The 22,718-nt window shown below is 38.0% G+C and overlaps 1 protein-coding gene and 1 long non-coding RNA gene across 2 annotated transcripts; both read left to right on the top strand.

Annotated features, from left to right (window-relative positions):
* Positions 1 to 13,508: 13,508 nt before the first annotated feature.
* On the top strand, positions 13,509 to 15,941 carry LOC149242459 (uncharacterized). The gene has a single exon (XM_089374248.1). It carries the CDS (start codon positions 13,668 to 13,670, stop codon positions 15,594 to 15,596), a length of 1,929 nt encoding a protein of 642 aa, XP_089230374.1. The 5' UTR covers positions 13,509 to 13,667; the 3' UTR covers positions 15,597 to 15,941.
* A 443-nt stretch (positions 15,942 to 16,384) lies between these two features.
* On the top strand, positions 16,385 to 17,734 carry LOC149242460 (uncharacterized). Its single transcript, XR_016246638.1, has 2 exons — positions 16,385 to 16,524; positions 16,861 to 17,734. It is a non-coding gene; the product is annotated as an uncharacterized LOC149242460 (long non-coding RNA).
* Positions 17,735 to 22,718: the final 4,984 nt, after the last annotated feature.

Here is a 22,718-nt window from a genome sequence, read left to right on the forward strand (position 1 = left end):
GCATTAAGTGACGGAAAACTTCTCGAATTCATAGTGTCAAAATCTGGAATTCACATTGATCCTAACAGAATCAAGGAGATTTCCGCAGTACCCCTACCTCACAACAAGAAAGCCATGCAATCTTTCCTTGGCCAGATTAACTTTGTAAAGAGATTTGTTCCAGACTTTTCAAGAATCGTGTCTCCTTTACAAGCCATGACTAAAAAGAACGCAAACTTTAAATGGGGCCAAGACAAACATGAGGCATTCAATCTGATCAAACAAGCAATTATTAATGCTCCATATTTAGCAACCCCAAATTTTGCCGATCCTTTCATTTTGTATACATTTGCCTTAGATAGATCATATGTTGCGATACTCACTCAAGCAAATCAAGAAAAGGCGGAAGCCCCAATTGCTTTTTTCAGTTCCAATTTACAAGGATCTGAGTTGAATTATTCAGACGTGGAGAAACAAGCTTATGCTGTTTTCAAAGCAATTAAATATTTCAGACCTTTTTTACTCAAAACACATACCAAAATCATAGTACCATTTCCAGCGGTAAGAAATCTTCTAGTACAGAAGGATGTGGGTGAGAAAAGGGCCAATTGGGTTACTGCCTTAGAGGAATATGACGTAGAAATCAAGCCAACAAGTATTGTAAAAGGTCAAGGCTTTTGCAAAATGCTGGTCTGAGCATCGCTAATGTCTGAAAATCCATATGCAGAGGTACAAGTATACGAGGTAAGCCTAAACGATGTTGAGTCATTATATGCTGATATTATTTATTATCTAAAGAATGGATATGCTCCTTCAAACCTCGATCATACCAAGAAAAAAGCTCTAAGGTTAAAAGCCAAACAATACCAACTCGTGAATGATATTCTTTTTAGAATAAATTATGACTCTGTTATCCTTAGATGTCTTGAGAAATCTGAAGCTGAAAAAGTCTTGCAGGAACTCCACAATGGGCCAGCAGGCGGACACTACGCTAGAGACGCTACTGCTCATAAAATCTTACGCGCAGGCTATTACTGGCCCACATTATTTAAAGATGCGCATAACTACGTAAGGAAATGTCAAGTCTGTCAGACCGCTGCTGGGAGACAAAAGAAACCATTCTTGCCACTGCAACCAGTTAACATTGAACAACCTTTCGATCAGTGGGGATTGGACGTAATAGGTCAGATCGTTCCTCACTCTTCTAAACAGCATAGATATATCCTTACAGCAATAGATTACTTTACTAAATGGGTAGAAGCAGTCCCACTCAAGATGACTAATGCTGAAAATATCATTGAGTTCATAGATCACTTCATAATCCAGGTTTGGGTTGCCTTCTGCTTTAATGTTTGATAATGCATCATACTTTTCTGGTAATGCAATGACTGAATTTGCACTCAAAAGGGGTTTCAAGCTTAAATACTCTACCAATTATTACCCACAAGGGAACGGGTTAGCTGAATCTACAAATAACAATTTAATCATAATCATTAAGCGAACCATTGACCAAAATCATAAAAATTGGCATAAGTCTTTAATATATGCTTTATGGGCAGATCGAATAATGCAGAAAGCCTCCATTGGCACTTCTCCCTTTAATTTAGTTTATGGGAAAGAAGTGGTTCTTCCAACACATCTGGCAATTCCCTCTTTAGCCTTGGTTCAATATATTGATGAAGCACCAACTTCTTCCTTACAACTAAGGCAGCTGGAATTAATTAAGTTATAAGAACAACGAGAACGAGCTAAGATAACTCACACTCATCATCAAGCATTAGTGAAAGCCTCTTTTGATTCCAATATGATATCCAGAAAAGATTTTCAGATGGAAGATCTAGTTTTGAAATGGGACAAGGCTCATGAGGAAAAAGGGAAACATACAAAATTTCAAAGAATGTGGCTGGGTCCTTTTCAAATCGTAGAAGTCATAGGTCCGTCCACTTTCATGTTACAGGATTTAACAAGGAGAAGAGATTCTTTACCTGTTAATGGTCAAATACTCAAAAAATATTTTCCATAGAAGATCATTCTTATATTTTTGTAGATAGTTGTTTTTGTTTTTCATAATAAAACTGGTTGTAGATGGTTACATTTGAGATTCACGAAAAAGACACAAATTCTCTTCTAGATTTTGTTTTTTCACTTGTATAAATAGAATTCTTTCTAAAAATTTGATCATTACTATTGAAAGAGACAGTTAAAAACTCTAGACCTAGAAATGATACTAGTTTCAACTCTATAAACTTTGACAAAAATATCTTTAGTTAGAAATTGTTTTATTTCAGTCCAATGAAAGGTATCAATAATAAAATGAAGATTCTCTGTAGAAAGGCTCTTTCCAAAAAATCTATCATTGTCGTCCAGGGCTGTCTTAAGGAAACAATGACTTCCTCCCCACTTAGGAAACTACAATATTCAGAGAATGATCCAAAGATACACTTTAACTTAAAGAGTAAGAGGTCTCATCATGAGCCAACTTATCACGATCATAGATATTATAGCTTGCTGACTTTGCCAATACTGCATACCACAACAGGGCAATGACTCAAGATTGTTGCAATCAAAAGGCAAGGGGTCTCATCACGAGCCAGCTTGCTCAGCAAAGTTAATAAATCAGTGAATGATTATGTCATGAATTGGCTACCAAACCAAGACATTGTTCTTTAAGGATAAAAAATAAAATGAAAGCGAAAAGTGTGGAAATGGATTTTTCTTTGAAGGTTGTAAATTTCTCTAAGTAGGATACAGGATCATTGCTGGATCACAGGTGACCCTGTCGAAGCTATAAACGCTTGCTGGCAGCAGAGGCTCTACCTACGACAAATGAGCATATTTAAAATTGATTTGCAGAGAAGACTTTATTTTTATCTTTATAAACCAAGTAATGACTGATGTAGATACAAAGACTAGCTTGAGGGAGTAGATAATCAAAGTTGAAAATAGAAGAAACAAAATATCACTGATAGGCAAAAGCATAATGTACTTAGTCTTTCTATAGTAAAGTTTAATTTTCTGGAAAATTTTCTGTTTTGGGAGTTTTGAAAATTCAAAAGAACAGCAGAGATAACTGGTTCTTCCAAGTGAATCGCCAATTGTTGTGGCCACAAACAACCCCCCTTCTTATTCAGTGTTATTCTTAATACTAAATAAGTGGGGACCCTTAGTTAAAAATTTAAAAAATCAATTAGTGCTTAAATTTCCTTTCTTAAATAAAACTTACCATCATAAACTTAGGAAGACCCCCTTCAAAAATCCAAAAATCCAAGTTTTATGATAAGGTAATACAAAAATCTTTCCTTAGGAAATATCGCATCGCAAAAGGATAACAGGATACCTCCTTACAAGCTGAATTCTATCATTGCGAGATCGCGATACGCGATAATAAACAAATATCGCATCGCATACATCAAGCACAACTTACATTGAAACACCTTAAATTGTCAATATGCGATGATGCATATCGCAAATCACATTTCACATAAAATAGATTAACAAAGATTGTCATATAATACGTTCCTGTAATATTGCGATATTGCGATATGGCGATATTGCAGTTTTGCGATTAAGCGGCAATACAATATTGCTATAATGCGATATTGCGATTTCGCGATACAGCGACAATGCGATAATGCGATATAGCAAGCTATCAACTCTGCGATGTTGCGATCTGCGATATTGCGAAGCAAATCACAAAATCGCTTCATCGTAGATATTTCGAGCTCGTGGTTCAAAAAAGCATTTTCCATAAACCGACACCTGGTTATGTGCTTTAATGCTAATAAATGAGTTAGTTGCTAGTTATTAATGGAATATGGTTTCATGCTTATTGAAAAATCATTTCACGTAAGGTGGTATATTTTATGCATCTTCAGCATTTAAAACTTTCCCATCACCCTTCCTTATCATTATTCTCACTTCACTTGTAAATTGTAGGAACGAAGAACAGAGAACGATACAAAGCAGTACGCAGGATATTATGGGAAAGAAAATCAAAGCTCCGAGCTCTAAAGAGAAAGAAATGGCGCCCTTGTATACAGACACAGCCTGTAACAGAGACGCTGGTATAGCTACGTGGGAAGGCATGTATAATCTACTTGAAGAGGAGAATCCCAGAGTAATGGAAGTTACTGCTACTGCGGGCTCACATAGTTCTTCTGAGGCATCCATCACAGAGCTAGCTTGTTCATTCTTGCACCGGATAGCAGCAAGGCCCAAAATTCTCCCATACACGGACATGGTTAAGTGGATACTGGACAACGTTGATATCAGAAATAGACAGTTTAAAACTCAGGGTCAAGGACTCATCGGCTCATTCGCTGCACAGGATTTAAAGCTCATGTATCATTTACTAGAGCCATAGGCAACTTATAACAAGCAGTTTATGGAGAAATTTGCAAAAGAAAATCAAGACCTGGCAGAAACCACTAAAGATTGGTCGAGGAGGGACGAACCGCTGAAGAAAGATAAACATGGTATGTATAGTATTGGTTCTCTCACCTCCCCATATTGCTTTGCTACTACCATGCTCTATAGACTGTTTGGAATGCCAGACATTAACAAATTTTCATCTGAATGGCTACCATTATTGGATGCTGCCAAAAATGCCACTATTGTAGATTGGGTTAAAATATTGTCTGATAACCTAGTCACGACCATTTTAAATTACCGGTCTAAACGAACTGTTTCTCAGAGAATTTATCCTCCTTTTTACCTATCTGTGTATGTGATGGATGCGATATGTTATGTTTCTAAGTTTCCTGTGATGGGTTGGAAATGGACAACTCAAGACCCCTTACCCATCCATATCTATCATAAAGAATTGTGGGACTCTAAGTTCGCTCCGCACTTCTACCAGATTTGTCATGGAATCATGTTGCCCCTATACAGAATGTTGTATGATAAATATGCTCCAAGATGCTCTCCTGAAGCAAAGGTAGACATACTCCCTGTCGCAAGATGGTTCGGAGAGGAACTATTTACTTATGTCAGGGTATTTGGAAGTTCTGCTTCCCCTCACGTCCTGCCTTTGTATGTCCCTAATAAACTCATGGCTCGAGAAATTGCTTATCAAACCTGTGGAGAAGGAGGTTTGACTAAAGATTTGAAAGACAAAAAGAAGGCTATCTGGCCACAATTTCCTGTAGCCTGTGGGGCCTTTTCACTATTTGATGTAGGCCATGCATTCACAGAAGTAAAAAACATAACGTGTTTACAGTTATTCAAATTTTCAGGAAGACCGTTTGACCCTCATGATATTGCTAAGAATTTCACTACTGCAGTCAAGATAAAAGTGTTTTCTGGAGAAGATGATCTGTTCGATGACATATTCCAACAGAAAAGCACACTTAAATAAATTCTGCATGCAGACCAAATGCAATTCTCTCCAGAAGAGTTTCAACAGTTTAAAATATACAGAGAAAGAAGGTTAGCTAGTAGTCATTTGGAAACACTACACCTAGAACCCGTAAGGGAACCAACTCCAAGTGTTAGTCTTAGTGGAAGTTTAGGCACAAACGAATCTAAATCCAAGTCTGGAAAAGAAACATCTGAACATTCGAAAAGATCCGAAAGTGAACAGGATAAGAGCGAAGGGTCAGTAAAGGATACTACCCAGTCAACGGAACTTCTACTGTAACAGGATTTTACCTCCCCGCAAATAGATCCTCCCCCTCTCGTCGTTCATCCACCATCAGTCAGAACTGAACTAGATAAAGAATGGGAAACCTTCAATGACTTGATCAATCTTGAAGGACAAACCATAAAGACACCTGTGAGCAATGCACAGGCAACAAAAGAAGTAGTCACAAGAATAGTTAGCAATGTCTCAGATATGGAGCATATTCCTATTACCCCATCCTCTGAGCTTATGCTCAAAATAGAAGAAATTCCTCCTCTTGATATATTTTATAGCCCACAGCACAAAGCAGTAGTGAGAAGACAGAGGAAGAAAAGGAAATTGGAAAACGTGCTCTCTCATGACGCAGAACAATTAGACGTCCTATGGCAAGATCCCACTAGCAATCCCACTGAGAATCTCACCAAACTATCTCAGATCGCAGGAGCATATGCCTCTGTGACTATTGATAAAGCATTTGAGGTACAACAACTGCTAAAAGAAAAGGAAGACTAGGTACAAGTTTTGCAACAACAGTTGCAACAAGCCAACGCCAACAATGAAGCACAGAAACATCTTGAAAGATTACAGCAGGACTTCCAACAAATGCAAATAGGTTATCAAAAAAGTTTGAATGAGACAGAAAAGCAGTTACAGGATTTACAGGAGATGCACAAGGATAATCTAAACTTACAGAATTTATCACAGAATCCATTTCCTTGAATGAACAATTACTACAACAGCAAGAAGCATTGGGCCAAAAAATATCACGGTGGAACTATTATTGTGAAATAAGTGATAAAACCACTAATCAAGTTGTAGATTTACGAAGTGATTATGATTTAGTTGATAAACGGGTTACTGAATATTTGGCTTGGCAAGAAACAGACGAGGGAAAAAGAGCAGGTGCACCAAGGATCAATGAAAATCACAAAGAAATGCTCTTTAACAAATGGGACGAACAAATTAGGGAGGCAGAGCAAGCAGCAGAAGGAGCAGCCATGGCAGCAAACAGTATTATTGATTGTGTAAATGAAAATTTGCACAGGGAAAATTTGATCGCAGAAAGAACTCCAGGCTATTTACCTAACGTACACCAACTACAAACAGACTGGAAACAGAAGGCTCAAGAAAAGGCAGAAGCAATCCAAAGGTTAACCAAGTTGAACTGGGATTATTACTGGGCATACTTAGTAAAGCCACATAGCCGGTGGATGACTCTCAAGTGCATCATCAATTCTGCCGAGAAGATGGCACCAGCTCTCACCGATTCTGTTTTCTCAGCTAAGCTAAAGTCGGAAGTCGGCCAATAGACTCTTCTCAAAAAGATGCTGAATGCGTGCGATTTTAAGGAGCAGATACAGAAGTTGTTTTAATTTTAGATTTAATTTTAGTTTTATTTTGTTTTATTTTTCCTAAAATGAGGACGGTCATTTAAACCACATCCTACATTTTTTTAATAAGTTATTTTTAGAGTTAGTTAGTAGTATTTAAACCCTTCTCATGCATTTAGAGAAGGGTCCTGAAATTTGTCAAAAACTTATCCCCAGAACATGCACTTCTGTACCCTCTGAGGAGGTTTTGATGAATGAATGGAACAATATTTATTGATATTTGCATTTGATATCTGCTACTGATGTTGCACTTTTGTACTCTTAGTGGATGTTAGATCAGGAAGAGATAAATCATTATCGCTTGAAGCTCATGAGTAAGACTAGTTATAAATGGTACTTCTATCTCTTAACTATTTCTGCCTTTGTGTTAAAGTGATTTTCATGTTCAATTGTTTATATATTGATGCATATATGCCTGAGTTATCATTTGGCACTTTTGTACGGTGATAGCTATTTATTTATGCTTAATGTATGAATAGCTTATTATGCGATATGTTTTCCACAACTGTTTCGTCTGACTTTTTATACGAAGTGGTTCATCCTTATTGAATTCTTTTCTCATAACAGTTGAATGATCTTTATTACCAGTTGTTATTTGAAATCATTTTAGATTGCATAACGGAAAGATTACACCCCCAGTTAGTGTAGACTTAGATATTTCTGCTTATTAGAATACAATTTCCTTATTATTAGATTAGAATTAGAATAAAAGTATTCCATTTAGAAACTGTTAGAAAGAGAAATATCAATTCTTCACACACACACACACATAAATTGGGAAACTGGTCCTATATCGCCAGTCGGACCCACTATACCAAACGGAAAAGGCGCTGCTAACCAAGGTCCGGACCGGGTGGGTATCCCCCTTGTTGTAGACCCGATTTTCGGGGCTTCAACAGGCCTATACACCTATGAAAGAACATGTGTGGAAATTGACCTTAGCAAAAGGTTATCAAATCAAATAAACTTAAAAATCGGTGATTATCATTGGACCCAATCTTTGGGTTATGAGAATATTGTGTTTTAGTGTCATGTTTGTCTTCAAACTAGCCATTCGCAGAATTCCCTCCCTCTATCAAATTCTTACAAGAAATGACACAGTAGAACCTATAACTCTAAAAGTTGGAAACCTTGTGACCCACACCCTATGGAGGAGGGACTTCTTTTATTTGTTATCAATAGGATGAGGGTGTCGGTGATGATATGATTCTGAGGAATCAGAATTATATTGTCGATACTCATCAACCTTATGAATATTTAACAAGGATCCCAGTTCCCCATGCAAACAGGAAGTTGGTAAATAAAGATGTCTCTTTGGGTATGTTGAAGCATGCTCATGAATTGGTATCTTCTGCCACTGAAAATGAATCTCCTTCAACTCTCAATAGTAATATTCAAATTACTTTGGTTGATTCGTCTCTTGTAGGTTGGACCAAGGTTGTGAGAAAGAGAGGAAAGAAAAGTTGCTTTGAAGGCCATCCCCAAGTCGGGTGATTTATTTGAGTCTGTCAAATCCATGGTAGTTTCTTTTTTCGGGTTTGTCAAACCCATGGTCCATAAAACCCTTAGATGGAGAGTTTTTTTTTGTAAACCAGTGCAACATTTTCTCTTAATAATAACAAAATTTTATATGGATAGAAAAGAGTCATTAAGAACTCAAAATGACTGATCTAGGAGCGCAAGTCTCATACCAGATGATAACATTAAACATATATAGAACAAAACTATAAACTAGATAGGTACACCATTGAGTCCATTTCTCATCAAAAACTCCCAAAAAATATCAACATAGTAAAAGCCATAACTTCAAGAAGGCTATCCATGTAGAAAAATCATCCATGCAACAATCACTGAGACCATTTTCACCACGTTGTCATAGGAAAATCCATACGTTAAGACCAAACAAATTGATAGTCACACAAACCCAAGGTTGCCACTCTCTCAAGAAGATCCATCCAGTAAAAAAACAACACCTACAACATCCTAAGAGTATACCAACACCAAAAAAAATTGCAGAAACAAACCAATATCAATCCAAATATAGTCCAACAATAGTTTAGAAAACCTTATAAGCACTGACAATTCCTTCAATAGCCATAAACGTCTCGCTGAGCTTATAACATCCATTTCAATCCAATATAATGACTGGCGACAAAGGTGAAGTATGAGAAAGTGGAGATTGAGGAATTGGTGGGTCATTAACAACTGCAGGAATATCTATTGTCTCCTCATAATCAGAATCTGAGATGACATATTTCTCCACCCTACACAAACAAGAAACAATATCATCCAAGTAGAAACACACATTTCAAAGAAGTCTCTTGATGTCTTCTTGCCTTGCAAAAGTTTTATAGTCGTCCACCTATTTGTGACGAAGAACCATACAGATAAGCATATCCATATGTTGATGCATAACCATAGAATGTAGAAAGTGTAACCTCTGTTTTCTAAACTTACCCAGGTCTAGAACTCATTTGAGATTCTTGGCACTCACCTATGAATTTGAAAAGTAGGGACGATTCCTAAAATCCTTAGATTCTAGGTGCTAAATCTCTCTTTGGACCTCCACTGGGACAGAGTCAAAGTAAGTAGCCACAAAATTCCAACCAAATTAACTCTGACAATGAGAAGTTGAAGTACTAGCATCGCCTCTACAACTTGCCATCCTCTGTCGAGGAGGCGTAGTTCCATAAGAAGAATGAAAATTGTACAACAAAGAACACAACTTGCACTGAGACCTGGACTGGACTAAGACAATACTCACAACCTGAATATGAATTTGTGGAGTGTTTAGACATCCAAGTTATCCATGGAATACCTAATATTAACCACAACCCTTGTATCATATACAACAGTTTGAAAAGTCTAGGATAAAATTGACTAAAACCCTGTGAGGACAATATGTATTGAGAGACAAGAAGGTAACCCTGACAAACCCATAATAGATACAATGTAAACTGAGAAAACCTTAGTGCAGTATCACCAATTAAATGTTGGAATCTTCCACAAGACAAGTACTGAGAGCAGAGATAAAAACAAAAGATTTGACTATCCCAAAAAGAAGTTTTGGCTTTTAAACTATAATATAAAGGATATACCCTAAAACCAAATTGAGAAGTTTCCTGGGTCAAAAACTCCATAGACCAAGACAAGACCGTTAAAAGAAATTCCCGCAGATTCAGTGCTCTTAAGTGTCGACGTGGGTAGAACCACAACCAACTCAAACAACAACCCTAAAGACGTGTTATTGAGGAATAAAATAAAAAGCATTGACCCTGTGGTGAAATGTTCACAACTATGGGAAAGAGTGGAGCCAATTCTGGGTCTCCCTCAGAACACTAAGAATGCCCAAAATTACCACCATAAAGATACAAACTACCCCCAGTTATCAAATATCCGAGCTTAGAGGAATATAGACACAAGGTGAGGAGTCCTGCTCCCAGCACCCTAGATTACAACGTACCACCATCACTGTGAACCCGCTTCCATACATTTATAGTTAAAGTACTGAGGAGAATGACACAAGTTAAGCCAAGGGTTTTCATACCACCCTCGGACTTGGAAAGGACAAGGGTGTTTCCTGACACACATCTTGAGACCAACATTCTTCGTCTAGTATACCCTTTCATCAATGAGATCCCTACAAACACAACAACCATAAACCAATGCCTCTAGAGAAAGGACCAATCCCTGCGCATCACTGCCATCCATCTTCTTAAGGATTGAAAAACCTCTAGGCCAATAATAACCCCGAGACTCCACAAACACACACCTTCCTTCTTGCATTTAACATGACTGGACATTGGTTGCATTGAGATGGAGGGACATGCATTAACCAGACACGTAGATGCCATAAGTAGACAAATGGTGTATTTGACGCACATATTTAGACATGAATTAAACACTATATACACACCCCATCGAGGAAGTGTTAGTAAAATTAGCAATATCATTTGCAATTAAAACATTAATGCGTTGCCTATCCTCCTCCCAACCCTGAAACAACCAAGATAAATCCATATTAATATTCTGAGAACTACAACCCATGCTAGCTAAATAATCCGCTACGCCATTGCCAACACAAACCTTAGAGAGAGAGCTGCTACAATAAGAAAGAAAGAAAGAAGAAAGAAATTGTTTTAACATCCAGGAGGCTAAAGATAGTATATGGGACATATTGCTTCTTCATTTGCTTGATGTATTCAACCTTTTTCTGTGAAGCTTCAAAATAAATGCTCCCAGCTTCTCAACAAACCCCTCGCTAAATAGATTATCCCAAGAGCTAGCTGCCAGCATATCTACATAACTTTCCCTGTTGTCTTTGAAGGCCTCACATTATAAAATGAAATGTTTCTCTGTTTCCACTTTTCCGAAAGAACAAAAAATGTATACTGTTTCCTCCCGCACTTCCTTTGGCCTTTTCCAGCACCCTGTTTCACAATGGAGTTGATGAGAATTAGTCCTTAACTGAGCAATAAGAATTTTGGCTCTCCAAGAGATATTGACCTCTATGTATGCTTTTGGTTGATGATTATGAGTGGGATTAAACACTTTAATATAGTAATTTTTCTTTCTTCCTAGCTCCTTATCCCAAGTATGCTTGTGGAACTTTTCCATAACAAAAGCTTTTATCTCTTTGTTGTTTATGGGACACGCGTTCAAGCAAATACCCCATTTACTAAACCATTTGTTATTTTGCTGTATCCAAGTTTTTTTGCTCTTGCACAATCTATCATTAAAGACACCTTAGGCCATCTACCCTCTTCCATTTGCTCAATCTTTTTTAAATACCTTATGACTCGCACCATAGCAATTGCTTCAACAAGGGCAGTCTTTGTTTCACTTCACAAGATATCATAAGGAACTGCACTTTTAATCTTAAATTTGTTTGTAATCAAACGCTTCTAAATTTTCTCAATTTGTCTCCATTGCATATTGGATGTACCGCTGGCCCATAGTTCACAACCATAGAGAATCACCAGAATCACTAGAAGCCCAAAAAGAGTTTGAGTGGTTTTTCAGTTCCATAACTCTGCCTCTCTACACCTATTTTGAAAAGCATAAAATGATATCCAACCCCCCAATGTTCTTTTCTTTCTACAACCATTCCAGCTTAGATTTTTTTTTAAGTCAACTCCGAGGCATTTGTAATCCACAACTTCTTTTAGAATGTTGCCTTCAAAGTAGAACTTATGCTGGTTATGTTTTCTTCTCTTAGAGAAGATCACTACTTTTGTTTTGCTGATATTGAAATGCATCCCCACACTTCTACAAAAATTCTCAAGGGATAGTAAGTGCTCTTGCAAACCAAGAGCCGATTTAGCAATCAGAATAAGGTCATCTGCATACAAAAGAAGCCTTATAACAAACTTGCCCAAATAGATACCATCACCCCCTTGTGAATTTAACCACTCCTCAAGCTTGTCGATATATAAACCAAAATGGGTAGGAGACAGTGGGCAACCTTGCTTGACCCCGATATCGCTTCTAAAACTTTCAAAAATGCCTGTTGAAGTTCTAATTTTAACTTTCACCTCTTCATACAGCCTATGCACAACTGCTATCAAATGTTTAGGAACCCCAAGTTCCTTCATTCTGTGCCAAATCTTATCCCTAGGAACCGACTCAAACACTTTTTTGAAATCAACAAAGCAACAAAATACTTCTTCCTTTTTCTCCCAAACTTTTTCAATGATGTGCCTTAAAGTTATACAACGATCAACTGTGGAATGTTTAGGTCTAAATCCTGCTTTCCCTTTAGCACGCTTATCTCTTTTTTCTGCCCACTTGCTAATTTTGTTTTCTAGCATGCTTCCAAATAGCTTTGCAAACAAAGGGTTTATCATGATGGTCCTATAATTGGAGGGATTATTGACGTCAACACTCTTGAAAAGAGGTATTGCCAGACTAGTTGTCCGATCTGTGGGGAGCCCTTGTTATCTGATGTTGTTGAAGATTTTTGTAATGTGAGGTGCAAGAATCTTTGAACCCCACTTTAGATATTCTGCTTGGAGTTCAGCTAAGTCTTTTGCTTTTCCAACACCCAACTTCTCGATACCCACCTCTACCTCTTGTACTGTGAAGAGTTCATTATCAATGTTGACTAAGGGGGGAGGGTCAACCTTGGGAACCTGCTCATAGAGTTGTCTTGCATAGTCAAACCATTTAAAAGTTGTAATATTATTTCCAATTTGTATCTTTTTCAGTTGGAGCTCCTTCCAAAATAATTTGGCATTATTTTTCCCAAGGAAGATTAGTTCTTCCCTCCTTAAAACCATGAAATCGACCTTCTTGCTTAATAACTGCTTGTAAGCTTTGAGCTTTATGTTATCCTTATTTAACTCTTTCCATATTCTACTTACCAAATAACTCTACTTTTTTATAATAAAAAATATTAATTAAAAAAATTAATATTCTTTTGTTATTTAGAATATGTTTTTGACCTCGTAATGAAACACTTAAATATGATTCCAACAAATTCCTCCTCTTAGATGCTCGACAAATTCAACCAAAAAACTACAAAATGCATAACAGGGAATATAGCGAATTTATATGTCAATTGACGGCTATGACTCCGTTTATTGTGTGCGGCCAGTAGATATGGAGCGGGGGTTTACAGCGCTCGGGTTTAGGGCTTTAAAGAAACGGTGTTAGGACCAATCGGACTCTAAATCTGTATGGCGATGGCGGCGACTATGAGAAGCAAGGCAGTGCTTTTTCTGTGGAAGAAGAATTCATTTGCCCATACCAATCCTCAACGATCCTTCCGCAATTTGAATACCATTGCAGACACGCGCATTAAACAATTGTGTCAGACCAACAGGCTTACAGAGGCAGTGGAAACGCTCAAGCAGCTAGTTTTAGATAAATCTAAACCCAACCCCAGTCTAATTGCCTGCACTATTTTATTAAGTAGCTTAGTACGACGGAAATGGCATGAATTAGCGTTGTCTGTTTACAATCTTATGGTTGAAGCAGATATTGTTCCAGATATGGTAACTTTTAACATTATCATCAATTCTCACTGTCAAACAGGTAGAATGGATTATGCATTGAAAGTGTTGGAAACAATGGAAACTGCTGGGTATATGCCGAATGTCATTAGCTTCAATACCCTTATCAAAGGGTTTTTCAGGGTGGGCAGGGTCGAGGACGCTCTCAAACTTTTCAATCGGATGGCGACTAAACAACAGACCCTTGATCTTCTTACATATAACACCGTAGTAGACGGGCTCTGCAAGATAGGGAAAACTCACGAGGCCTTCGGGTTGATAGCTGTTATGCTGCAAAAGGGCCATGAAGCTGATTCATTCACATTTACAACCCTCATTGATCGACTATGCAAGGAAGGTAAGCTCCAAGATGCCAAAAAACTGTTGTATCAGATGTCGAAAGAAGGGCATAACCCCACTGTTATTACATTTACAGCTCTGATAGATGGTTTTTGTAAGGAAGGCAAGTTAGATGAGGCTATGGAGCTCTTCTGTGAAATAACGAACACAAACTTATGTTCAGATGTTGTCACATACAATGCGCTTATTGATGGTTTATGTAAGGGAGGCAAGTTAGACGAGGCTATGAAGCTCTTCTATGAAATCCCCAGCAAAAACATTAGCCCTAATGTTGTCACATACAGTACCCTTATAGATGGTTTCTGTAAGCAAGGCAAGTTGGAGGAGGCTATGAAACTCGTCTCTGATATGCAGAGAAAAAACATAGGCCTTACTGTTGTCACATACAGTGCCCTTATTGATGGATTCTGTAAAGAAGGCAAGTTGAAGGAGGCTATGAAACTTTTCAATCAAATGCCCTCCAAAATCATATGCCCCAGTGTTGTCACATACAATATGCTTATTGATGGTTTCTGTAAGGGAGGCAAGTTGGAGGAAGCTATGAAGTTCTTCTATGAAATGCCCTTCAAAAACATATGCCCTAATATAGTCACATACAGTGTCCTTATTGATGGTTTCTGTAAGGGAGGCAAGTTGGACGAGTCTATGAAACTCTTCTATGATATGCAGAGAAAAAACATATGCCCTGATGTTGTTGCATATAGTGCGCTTATTGATGGTTTCTGTAAGGAAGGGAAGTTGGATGAAGCTACGAAGCTATTCAATGATATGCAGAAGAAAAACATATGCCCTACTGTTGTCACATACAGTGCCCTTATTGATGGTTTCTGTAAGCAGGGGAAATTGCCGCAGTCTATGAAACTCTTCCATGGTATGGTGAGAAAAAACATATGCCCGGATGTTGTTGCATACAGTGCACTTGTTGATGGTTTTTGTAAGGAAGGGAAGTTGGATGAAGCTAGGAAGTTATTCAATGATATGCAGAGGAAAAACATATGCCCTACTGTTGTCACATACAGTGCCCTTATTGATGGTTTCTGTAAGCATGGCAAGTTGAATGAGGCTATGAAGCTCTTGTATGATATGCCGAGAAAAAACATATGCCCTAATGACATCACATACCAAGCTGTTATTGATGGTTTCTGTAAGGAAGGCAAGTTGGATGAGGCTAGGAAGCTCTTCTATGAAATGCCTAACAAGAACATATGCCCCAGTGATGTCACATACGATACACTTATTGAGAGTTCTCTATAAGGAAAAGCAACAACAGGAGGCCACCAAAATGTTTCATGATATGCTGGACAAGAAGTACAATCTGGATGTCATCACATCCGATTCTTTCATTGTCTGTCTTTCCAAAGAAAGCGAACTTCAAGAATCTCTCCAGTTGTTAGATGTAATGGTGTAAACAGGCAATCAGCCCTATAAAATCACATGCGACACACTTATAGATGGGTTTTGCAAGGTGGGTATTCTGGAGAAGACCAGGGAGATCTTTCAAGAGATATCAGAGAAATGTTTTAGGCTGACCTAGTTAGATGTACATTAATTGATGGACTACTAGCATCGCATGATAAACTAAGTTCAACAAATCTTCTATGAGATGCCAAAACAGGGTGTGGGTTCTGATTTTATCACACACAAGACATTGATTGGGCTCTGCAAAGTGGGTAATCTGAAGGAGACAGTAAAGTTATTTAAACAGATGAAAGACAGTGGTAATGTCCCTGACATGATTACATATGCCATCCTCATGTATAAACTAGCAAGGAAGGCACACCGCAAGATGCCAATAGACTATTGCATGAGATTTTAAGAAAGGTTTGACATTAATATTGCGACATATTCTGTCCTAAACAACAAGTTCTCTAAAGATATTGCTGAAATGCAACCCTAAAGATTCAAAAGTGAATTAGATGCACAATTGGTGAAGTGCGGTGATGAATCTGGGCAAAATGCACTAAGCAATTTACCTGAAACAGGTTTGGTCGCTGAGCTTGATGACTTGATCTGAGTGGAATTCACATAAGTGTGTATTGGGTGTTTTATCTGAGAACACATTTGCCTTAGTGGGTAGTGGGCTCCAGATGATTAGTCGCACCAGTTGTTCAATCTAAAAGGGTTTGGCCTAGCAGTTAATGCATTGCAGCTAGCAATGGATACGACGGTTACACTGCCTCAGGTAAATTACAATGGTCGGGCATCCATATGTTTCTATGCATTTTCTGTGGACAAGGGTAAAGGGTATGCTAGTTTTTTTTTTTAGTTTCTTTAATTTAATTATTTTTTTATATTCATACATTTGTGATACGAGGGTCACTGATACATGTAAAACTGAACTTTTGTATACACTCTTTTAACATGTCTGAGGTGAAAAAGCGCACTGAATTTTCTGTGTGCAGCTTGGAAGTTGTTTGAATATGGGACACTTGGGTTACATTTCGTCAGTCCCTTCACTAATTGATATTCGAGTTGGTTGTCATCAACTAAGATCTTCATTTGTTACTTTGTGCCTCAGCTTCTTTTATCTTCAGATTTCGCCGTTGATTATGCTGGAGGAAAGTCTATAGAATGCTGTTCTGCATGCTTGTCAACAGCCTTTTGGTATCGAAAATTTTGGTACAGATGTATGACGTTCCACTTCAAAAAGAAGTGTGGGCTTCTACTTTTGGGCGAGGTTGACAAATTCCACTGGTTTAAATGTGAATCGACTGACTATCCTGCCAATTGGGTGCATAATCCAATTTAACATTGTCTATTCAGGCTATTGATCAACTAAAAAGCAGATTTTGTCTTGCTGATAGTTATAATCAAGAGCTGTTTGGTGATAGCATAGTATGAAGTTTTTCGTTATGTCAAAGTCCCCCAGTTTGTCTTTATGAGGATGGAGGAATTTCATTGTAAGTAGAAATTCCATAGGCATTTATTTCCTCATATGAAAAAGAGATGCTTTTTCCATATTGAGTGGGAAAATATTTCTTCTTTTTAAGTTTTCGGTGTGAACTTCTGAAGCCCCTTGACCTTTCCTAACGTTTTCGGTGTGAATTTCTGAAGCCCCTTGACCTTTCGTAACGTTTTCGGTGTGAACTTCTGAAGCCCCTTGACCTTTCATAACTATTGCTTCTGCCAGATCCTTGTGCAGTCCCAACCAATGATTCCTCTATGAGTCCTGCCTCCATGTTGCTTTGTCAATGCATCCTCGATGTCCTTTTACTGTGTAAACTGCTGTTGAGAATTCATATTTGTAACTTACTTTCAGGAAACTTTATAGAGATCACGGACTCGAATGATGAGACTTCTTCATACCCCACTTTCAGCGTCGGTTTCTAGTTCCAACACCTCAACATGTTCTTGATGATATTTCTCTTATGTATTTGTTTATTTTGTCTCTCTCTCTCTTTTTTAAAGTTACCTATCGAGCTTTGTTCTTAGTTATTTTCTTGTTACTATTAGCATAGCTATAGGAGTTGCTTATGCACTCTCATGTTACCAATTGGCCTACTTTTTTGGTCACTCATTGGACACGAATAAAATCGTCTTATTTTGTACATCTTAGTTCTCTAATAATCTTAAAAGTGATGGTATTGTCCATTGACACCGGTGGCCTTTTGTCAGATTCCATTTTGTGCCTAAGCCATGTAAGTTCACTTCTATTTGCTTATCAGTGTCGTTCCTCCAAGCTATTGAGTAATCTAAGTGCTAGAATTTTATTTATTAATTATCAAATGAACCTTCAACTCACTAGAGTTCAGTTGGTTTAAGCCTGTAATATTTGCGCAATCCTTTATCCTTTAAGTTCTTATGCTTAAGCCTTGACTTAATCCAATCTAGTCGGCAATGTAAACACATTTACTGGGAGCATTTAGTGGTCTCATGTTCTCTATAGTATCAAGGTTATCTCCATGCTTCATATTGTTCAGCTTTGATGTCTTCATGTATTTATACGCAGAACTGATTTGCCTTTGAGAAGTTAGTAATGGGTCATGGCTTTGAATTATGTGTCTTCCAAACCTGTGAATTTGTGTTCATATTCTTGCCAATGATTTATATAAAAATTGAATTCGATTTAGTCGAACCATTTGTTTATTCTAAATACACCTGTATTCTCTCCTATGCAGGTCTAAGAGGAGCTTGATTGTAACGTACCGAGTCCCCTCTATACCTAATTGGGGATATGGGATACTAGTATTTTAACTTTGCTAACTCAATGAGCAGTTCTGATACCAATCTATATTGCCCTCAACCACTTGCCTGAAACACATTACTATAGATACCAATCTATATTGCCCTCAACCACTTGCCTGAAACACATTACTATAGTTTCTGCTCAGATGCAAAGCTTTGACACACCAAGGCACAAAAGTGTAATGTATCTATGCTTGGGGGCTGCGAAAACTCTGTTCCTTGGCAGCATTCAAGCTATGATACAATTCTTTATTATGCAAGAAAATTAAAAAATAATGCGTGCCACACTAGAACTCATGCAAATGCCAAGAAACACAAATGTATGCAATGCAATTACTCAATAATATACAAAACTAATAAAAAATAGATGGTCATTAAATAATACAATGTAAATATAATACATAGGAACATTGAAAGCACTTTATTTTTTAATGAAAGATTCACCAATTGACTGCAGACGTAGGGCATTGTGCCCATTGATAGGCTCTATTACATGTTCAGTCACTTTAACAAGCCGTCGTCGGGCTGAGGTTGAGATACCAGAAGGATGGGTGTCCAAGCCAACTGCCAACTCTATCTCTCACGGACAATTGGCTCTCAAGTTCTTTGTTCACATAATTTACACAACAGTCACAACTGCCAAAGATACTCAACCAGTCCCAAGGCAATCTCAACTCCTAGATCTCTTTCTCCTTCAACTAGCACAACCCAAGGAAATGAATCCCTTTCTGTAGCAATGCAGCCCCATAGACTATTTCATTTCTCTGCAAGGATCAAATGTTACTGGTCAAGGAATCTCAAAGCTAGAAGCTCCCAAGACTCATAGACTATGGAAAATTTCACCAACAATACCAATGCATTCAAAAGCTTAGGTATTTATCAGCTGGAAGTTGGAACATAATAAGATTCCCCTATAGACACAACAATGGCTCTTTTCGATACAAATCTTCCCCTCTCCAAGCAGTAAGAACATCACAATGAAAGTGAAGAATTAATGAATTCACACCCCCAACAACAAAAATGATGGTTAAATATGCATGCTCTCAAACTGCCACATGGCCTTACCCAATAGACTCACATAACCATATTTTCCCCCTAATTTCCCAATATGGGTTTAATAAAAATATAAACCAAATTGTCTAGCCTCTCTAGCTACCCTCCTCTCATGAAATCATCACCACCTATACACTTGTTCTTGTCCAACTGCAGTCGATGATGAATTTATTATTTATATTCAAAACCATTACATAGCTAGGCTCTCTAGCCCTTCATCACGTACAAATATATATTATACCGATGATCATGACTTGGGGTATTACATTGATTAACATTAATCTTAACATTTGTTTCAATCTGAACTGTCCATTTCAAATGTATGCTATTTTCTACCTATAAAATCCACACTCCAAAGATATTAAAAGTCCAACTATCAAGTATAGACCCTTTGGCAACTTGAGGACATCACCCATTGTCATCTTTGGGGTCATCGTCCTCACTTTATGCCGGCTCTACTTTGGCACAAGGGGGGATTCCCCAATAAGATTACAAATCTTTCCATGTAGAATAGATGCAAAGAATATATTTCTAGAATGACATTATTTATAGATTTTATATCTAAAAGGAGAAGCCAAGCAAGACCTAATGCTTTGTTTTTTGGGAAAATAGAGTCATGAGGTATGTTCTATGCTAAGAGCAAATTTACTTCAATTTTCTATATTAGCTCAATATCAATTCCAGATTAGCAATCACATTTAACATGATAGTAAAATGCAGATAGAATATAAACATAAATCGCAGAAGACAAGCCAAGACAAGAGGACACAAAATGTGGTGCCAGTTAGGGACAAACCCCAATGAGGGGAAACCCTTGATCAATTCTTCTTATGTTTTTCAATAGTTCAGCAGAGAGAGAGATGGTACATATACATTAGAAGTCAACATTTTGACTTGACAAAATAAGAGCAGAGATCTTCACTAAGAAGATAACACATGAGGTAGCTGATCTAAACACAGGTGATTCCATCACCTGTTGCACTTCATTACACCATGCTGCACTATATATGTTGCACCATTCATGATCAGTATGTTGCACCCAATAATGTGTTGCATTAACCATGTTGCATCCAATAGTGTGTTGCATTCATTGTCACCATGCTGCACCCAATAGTGAGCGCATTCATTGTCCATGTTGCATCCATCTAAGCTGCACCCAACACTGAGCTGTTCTCATTATGGTGCTGCTCTTATCACTGAGCTGCACTTTGTTGTACCCTTCATTGCACTATGCTGCACCCATCATACACTCAATGCATACTGCAATACATCATGTTTTTGCTATACATCCATGCCCATCATCATGCTGCTGTTATACATACATGCCTATCATCACGCTGCATCCATTGTGCTACACCATACTGCACCATGTTGCTCGATGCACTTTATTGCACCATGATGCGCATGCACTATACTGCACCATGCTGCTCCGTGCACCTTACTGCACCATGTTGCTCGATGCACTTTATTGCACCATGTTGCCCATGCACCATACTGCACCATGCTGCGCCATGCTGCCCATGCACCATACTCATCATCACTACACTGCAATACTGCCAGCCTTAACTACTTGCTATGGCTTGCAGCCTAGCAGAGCAGTTAAGCTATAGTTATCAATTTAGCTCTCAATGAACGCTGCTCCCAATTATACCTCATCCAAGCTTAGGACAACAGTTAGCTATGACTAGATGTGATAGTTGATGAGGGCATCTTTACATCTGAGATTGGGGCCTCCTTAGGCCTCCTTACTGCGACTTCCAAACCTTCCCTTTTGACGTTGTCCCTGTCCAAACAGAAGTTAGATTAGTTATCATATAACTTTGACTGCGTCTGGAGCTATTTAAGACCTCCTCTTTCCAGCGTACATGAATTCTTCTCTTGCTGCTTAGAACCCTCAATGACTGCAGATTATATCTCCTAGGAGGACTGCGGTTAGGATCCGCAACCATGATTCTTCTAGGACAGAGTTTAGGCAACGTCTTAGGATCTCTGCATTTAGAGCATGACAGTGTTAGAACCCTTGCTCCATGACAACATTTAGGGCAGCGTACTTAGGCTTCTTATCGTTGTGTAGAAAGGTCCCATTTAGGACAACATGGAACCTTGTGTAGACTCCACCATAAGAGTTGTCCTCCATGACAACGTTAGGCTTCTACCATATTAGGGCAGTGTAGAGCCTTCTCTCCCTTTCAACTGTAAGTAGGGCTAGGATAACTCCTCTTAGGGCAACATATAGCCTTTCTTTAGATATTGTCTAGAGTTAGGGCCAACCCTCTAGGGCAGCGTATGCTCTTAGTGACTCCTCCTTCCACCAAAACCCAAAGACAAGTGGAGAGGAAGAGATCACAAGAAGAGTGTATCCAAATGACTAGCAAGCCACCTCTTTGTATACTAAAACATTCCGGACAAGTGGGGGGCAATTTGGTTGCTAGCCGACCTTGACGAATTGTCCCATAACACAAATAAATTCGTATCTCCATGAATATATGTCAGAATCGGATGATATTTAGATCAATCCTACACCTCTCGACGAGAGGAATCCAAGAAAAATAGCAGATGCCATGAATAAGTAGACCCACATGGAGTTTTGTGCTAGTTTCCAATTTTAACACATGCTTTAATGAGGCAACTTGAAATGAAATAGAGAGATCGACAAATCTATGTAGTACATAAACCTTACCGATCAAATCAATTGCATTGGCACTATAAGCTTGAGTGAAAGCTCACATATATACTATTTCACCTCCAATTAAATATCAACTAGTGTACCATGCAACCATAAATGCAAAAGAGAACAACAAATGTCTTTCAAACCATAGAAGAACATGCAATGTTTTCATCATTAACAAATATGGTTATGTCAATAATTGAAGAAGGTTGAACACCTCACATAAGACAACTCCAAATACAAAACAACCCACAATATGTATAAAGAACCTTAAAAAGAGATAAACTTACTAATTTAATATGGTAGCCATGAACATCAACATGATCTATATCAAAATAGGAGCATAACTTCACCAAAATGCCTTTCTTCCGTTTAACCTATAAAATGACAATGTACCTAGCTTGATGAGGGGTTTTCCTCTTAAATTTCTACCTTGCAAATGAGAGGTGATCCACCTTTTACAACATTTA

Source organism: Pinus tabuliformis, chromosome 8, assembly GCF_031772625.1.
Source record: "Pinus tabuliformis cultivar Carrire ecotype Pingquan chromosome 8, CPIR1, whole genome shotgun sequence".
Classification (NCBI taxonomy): Eukaryota; Viridiplantae; Streptophyta; class Pinopsida; order Pinales; family Pinaceae; genus Pinus; species Pinus tabuliformis.

What these genes read in the sequence shown, in the direction of transcription:
- LOC149242459 (XM_089374248.1), top strand. Translation starts at nt 13,668, where the DNA reads ATGGCGATGGCGGCGACTATGAGAAGCAAGGCAGTGCTTTTTCTGTGG.